This window comes from Triticum dicoccoides, unplaced genomic scaffold, assembly GCF_002162155.2.
Source record: "Triticum dicoccoides isolate Atlit2015 ecotype Zavitan unplaced genomic scaffold, WEW_v2.0 scaffold16278, whole genome shotgun sequence".
Taxonomy (NCBI): Eukaryota; Viridiplantae; Streptophyta; class Magnoliopsida; order Poales; family Poaceae; genus Triticum; species Triticum dicoccoides.
Window position 1 is genome coordinate 2,444 of NW_021216470.1, and position 5,155 is coordinate 7,598.

The 5,155-nt window shown below is 48.7% G+C and overlaps 1 protein-coding gene, 1 long non-coding RNA gene and 1 pseudogene across 2 annotated transcripts; 2 read left to right on the forward strand and 1 right to left on the reverse strand.

Moving 5' to 3' along the window:
• Positions 1 to 409: 409 nt before the first annotated feature.
• Positions 410 to 1,517, forward strand: LOC119344305 (annotated as a pseudogene).
• A 951-nt stretch (positions 1,518 to 2,468) lies between these two features.
• LOC119344303 lies at positions 2,469 to 3,771 on the reverse strand. The gene is made up of 4 exons (XR_005166568.1): positions 3,647 to 3,771; positions 3,411 to 3,473; positions 3,268 to 3,327; positions 2,469 to 2,512 (listed from the first exon to the last, which is right to left on the reverse strand). It is a non-coding gene; the product is annotated as an uncharacterized LOC119344303 (long non-coding RNA).
• A 361-nt stretch (positions 3,772 to 4,132) lies between these two features.
• Positions 4,133 to 4,930, forward strand: LOC119344304. The gene is made up of 3 exons (XM_037614799.1): positions 4,133 to 4,136; positions 4,190 to 4,645; positions 4,779 to 4,930. Exons 1-3 carry the CDS (start codon positions 4,133 to 4,135, stop codon positions 4,832 to 4,834), a joined length of 516 nt encoding a protein of 171 aa, XP_037470696.1. The 3' UTR covers positions 4,835 to 4,930.
• Positions 4,931 to 5,155: the final 225 nt, after the last annotated feature.

The window sequence follows — 5,155 nt, forward strand, 5'->3', positions numbered from 1 at the left end:
AAGTGGATATTCTGAGAAAAAACGTTTCACTTTTTTAAAAAAGACCCTAGGGAGTGTTGCGCCCCTCCCGTCACAAAGCTCTGCCACTCTGGCGCATCTCGCCTGCGCAGCGGCTGCCACCCCCCTTCTCGTCCTCTCCTCGCCGCCGCCGTTTGGGTCCTCCGGGCAAAGCCCCCGCGCGGATCCGGCGACGGCAGGGCCTCTGGCACGCTGGAGCTGCTCGGCTGCGAGCGGGGGCACGGTGAGGTGGGCCAGGGAGACGGTGGCCTCGGCCGCCACAAGGACGAGCACGCGAGCGCGCGCACGCGCCGCCCGAGCCCAGGATGGGGCGAGGCGTCGCGGCGGGCGTTGGCGTTCGCGCCGCCGAAGCCCAGGAATGGGGAATGGGGTGATGCGTCTTGGCGGAGGACGATAAGGTGGCCGGCGTGCTCGCTTTGTGCGAGGCGTCGCGGCGGAGGACGATATGGCGGCCGGCGTGACCACCATCGGGTGGGAAGAGGAGGAACGGCCAGCGGCGGGGCGAGGCCAAGCCCCAGCCCAGCCCTTGCCTGGGCGCTCTGAGATCCCCAGCAGCAACAAGAAGCCCAGCGCTAGACCGGCCAGGGATAGTAAGGCTCGCCCAGCGGCAGAAGAGGGGCAGGGGCCACCGGGCCAGGAGATTGAGTTGAGGAACCAGCAGCCGGAGAAGCCGAAGCGGGGGGTGCGGTGGCGGTGCTCGACGGGGTGCGGCGCCTCCTGCAAGCTAGACAAGGGCCCCGAGTTCCTCACCCCCGACAAGGACAAGGCGGACGGGGCTGACCACCTCCAGGTAGGTAAACTCAGTACCAATTAATAGCGGCGGCATTTCTTCTGTATCTATGAACATACGTACTACAAAAAGACTGGTTGTTGTTTGATAGATGCAAAATTTCGGTTAATATGATGGAGCATGCTGAATTGCTGACCATGACCGTAGCTGTACAAGAGCATGATTGGCCCCGATGGATAGTGCACCAACTACGACAAGTCCAACCGAACCTGCAACATCTACGAAGGTACGGTAGTCTTCAGAATGAGTTCTCCTGGTTTTAGTCTTCAGCGCAGCGCACATGTGGAAGTTAACTGACGCTGTTATGGTTGATATTTTTGGGTGTTGTAGACTGGCCATTCTTCTGCCGGGTCGAACCGAAGGTTTTCGAAGAGTTCTTTGGTGTGCCATGCAGCAAATTCGACAGGGAAGCCTGCAGGTTTGCTGGCTCTTACTTTGTTGTTCGTGTATCTACATGTTCAGTTAGTTCTTTGTGATGCTGAGTTGATTTATCTGCTGCCTGTCATTTCCAGTGCTTGTGTGGATAACATCAAGATGGTGTATGGTCAGGACTCTCCTGAGCTTGGAAACCTCAAGCGGGTCATAAGGGAGGAAAGTAGTAAGCAGGAAGCAAGCATGAACCGGGTTAAATTGTTGGATACCACAAATACTGGTACCTGATTGATTATGGAGTGTAGAGTACTCACTCACCTAAGCAGTTGAAAACCGGAACACAAATACTGGTACCTAATTTTCACCTATGAATTAGTCTACATTTAAATGAATCTTTTCTGCTCAGAGTTGGGTTTATTCTTTGTTTACCCGGAGTTTTTTTTGGCACTGCGGTGTCAAATTTTGATGGTAACAGCCTCGTGTCATTCTAAGTTTGGTTCTGAATGATTACATCTTTTGGCCCTTTCTTTTTAACTCTTCGTAGATATATAGTCCACCAAAAGCACATGAACTCACACAAGCATGCAATCTGCTTCATTGTTCCAATGACATTCAACCAATACGTGAACTCTGCCATCCAGCAAAGCAAGTTGTGCACGAAAAGGATGCCCTGATGTGTTCATAATCGTTGGTGAAATTTAGTGTGATAACGGTCGGTCAGGATATCATGGTAAATTTAGCCTTGCCACGAACAACACAGTAACCAGGCTCGCTGCTGAGAACAAGAAAAATGTGCCTACATGTAGAAATAAAAACAAACTCAAGCAAAAACATTTACTGGAAAACTATTGAGTGGTAAGTGGAACCAAAGCTCATGGGAGAAACGAAGCAACATATACTTTTGTAGAAAAAGATATACAAACCTTGGCGATAACTCCTTTACAAACATATTTTTGCTAATGGGTTATTATTCGGCTATCACACAAGTGGGTAATGGTGGATATTCTACTTTATTTTCAACTGGCCTACTTATGCAAGGGTTGAACATACTTACCTGCAGAGTTCCACTCCATAAGGAAGCTGAATGAATACGATATCACGAATAAACCAATCCAACTAACCAGGGTTACCAAGCTTCCTGCTATTCCTTTCATGTCGATTGAGAATATCTTTGCCAATAAACAATGAGATGTCGTCAGTTACGAACGTGGGTTCCTTGATTACCAGGAACGCGAGCATCATCCCTAATTAACTTCATGGTGATATATCATACCTGGACATGATAACCCAAGGAACAGGTCCCATTCAAATTGAGTATGCCCCATAGTATGCCTATTCAGTAAGGAGTCAGAATTTACATTTCTGGAGTTCAAACATGTTGTGCCAGCAGAAAAAGACGTCTAGGTGGTGATGTACTATGTACACTATTTTTCATTTCTACATTGGGATCACACAAAATTATTGATGTTCCAGCTACGTAATTTCTGTACCAGTATGCCATAAAGAGATAATTTAGAAACGAATTGTGTGTACAATTCTTGTGCCTGTGATCATGAAAAGATAGAAAGCCAATACTCTGTATAGTGATAGGCACCGAACATTCTGAAATGTAAATTCAGGTTACGTTTATTCAACTTTTTTTTATTTGATCTGCTTGATCGGTTGATATTTCACCCTTCAATCATGTTTATTTAATAGAGTCTCACACATGGAAGTTGGTGCTTGTGCAGTCTGGTAATTCATGCCCCATTGCCAAATACTCCGTACTAGCTGGGAACTTTAATAACTGCGGTTACCTCTTATATTTTGCATTCAGGCACTACTATTATCAGATAGTTAAATTTCAAATGTCCGCATTGCCATTGATGCAGTTTGAGAAATACGAACTAGGTGATGAACAAATCAACTTAGTTTTGAAGGAGACCAAAGTTGACGAGAAAAAAGACCAGCTAGAACTTGTAAATACCGTGACAAGTTTCTTCCGGAAATTTCCCAATGGCTTATGTTAGTAACTTACCATCAATAAATGATCTCCAGTTCAGAATTTAAGTTGGACTGCCCGATAGAATAAACAAGTTTACGCTTACCTTAAAGTAGAATGATAGCCCAGTAAGAAAGCAGCCCACAAATGTGCCAGATGAAGACACCTAATTAAAGGAAAAATTATAAAAGAAAAATGAAGCTTTCTTTTTGGTTTAGGTGCATCAGCTCAGTATTGGAGTATCCATACCAGTAGAAGGGTTCTCCTTCCACACCTATCCACGAGAAGGGCCCCGAATAATGTGATTGGTATCTGAAATAATTATAGTTATAGAAATTGATACAACCGGTAAGCCAGTTCCAGTTATTGACCATAATATCCTATCCTGAACGAGGTGGTCCCAAGTTTACCAGAAAACCCTGAAGTTTAGGGGAAGAACAATTATGGAAAGTTCTTCTTGGCATTAAAATAAAATGGCACAATACCTGCTGATGAAAAGATATAGCTTGTATAGAGGCCTAACACGTTTATTCCTCCCAGTTGCTGAAAGGCCATCAGGCTGACACCCACCTGTGCATCAAATCAAAGCTATATATATGATCATCTCTAAACTAAACCTTTTTATCTGTTTGATGAAAAACGACATGCTACATCATCAGTTCTGAACCTCTTTCAGGATGATGGAAAAAAAGATCTCTTGATTTGGAAACGAAGTAGGTTGATGAAATTTCCTTTTGGACAACATGTGAGATCTCATCACGAGAGGGAGAGATAGGGCAGAGGAGTGTTTTTTTCTCCCGTTGCAACGCACGGGCTTTTTTGCTAGTATATATATTATATATTATTATTATTTTTTATTTATCTTTCCCTACTAATAAAGCACGGAGTGCTTCTGCTCGTCCGTCGTCGCTGGCGTTTTGCGAAAAAGCCCCTCGGTTTATAAAAAATCAACCCGCAGTCCCTGTTTTAGTATGGGTCTATATATAACGTTTCATTTTGCAAAAAACCCCTGTACTCATTTGAATTAGACTCGCTGTCCTCCCGTCATCTTATCCATTCCTCCTGCGGCAACGGCGGCGGCTACGCCCATTCCGTCGTGCGCCGTCGACGGCCGTCGCCGGCGTGTGGCCACGGCGAAGGTGGTCGGCCCAGACGGCTCTTTGGTGCAGTTCGCGGCGCCCGTCATGGCAGGCGAGGCGCTGGGGGACGCCGCCAGCGCGTCGAGCTTCCTGTGCAGCGCCGACGAGCTCCGCTTCGACGCGCCCGCCCGTGCGCTGGCGGCCGAGGAGGCGCTGCAGCCCGTGTGGCTCTACTTCGCGAGCTCCGCTTCGACGCGCCCGCCCGTGCGCTGGCGGCCGAGGAGGCGCTGCAGCCCGGGTGGCTCTACTTCGCGCTGCCCATGTCCATGCTCCGCCGGCCGCTCTCCGGGCAGGAGATGGCCGCCCTCGCCGTCAAGGCCAGCTCCGCGCTCGCCGTCGCCAGCGGTAAGGGGCGGATGGCGGCTCGGGTGGCGCCTCGCGCGGGAGGATGGAGTCCCTGACGAATTTTTGCTCCCGTGTTTTATTTGAATTTCTGACGGAAATCCTGCTCCCTTGTCCTTCTCAAACTCCTGCTCAGGTCTCCTTCTCAAACAAAGAAACCGTCCCGACCCGGATTGGAGTTCGCTGCTATAAGTTGAATTGTTCTTGGCCCGAATCATGAACCAGGCCAGCGCCACCAGCGAGTAGTGCACCGTCGCTTATGCTCCGCATCATGTCGCCTTTGAGTACGCTGGAGGAACATGCACCGAGTTCGCCTTTGAGTACGCCGGAGGAACCGGCACCGAGTTCGCCTTCGAGTACGCCGGAGGAACCGGCACCGTGTTCGCCGGAATTCTTGGTCATGAGAAGCACTCTGAGTCCAACGGTGGCTACAACACAGGTATGTAATGCCTCGACCTCCCTCAAAAACAGCCCTGCTGTTGCCCCTTCCCTCAAGCTTTTGTGTGTTCAGAG

Excerpts from the sequence above, each read along its gene's own strand:
- LOC119344304 (XM_037614799.1), top strand. Across the intron at positions 4,646-4,778 it reads CGCGCTCGCCGTCGCCAGCG|GTCTCCTTCTCAAACAAAGA; the intron begins GTAAGGGGCGGA and ends ACTCCTGCTCAG.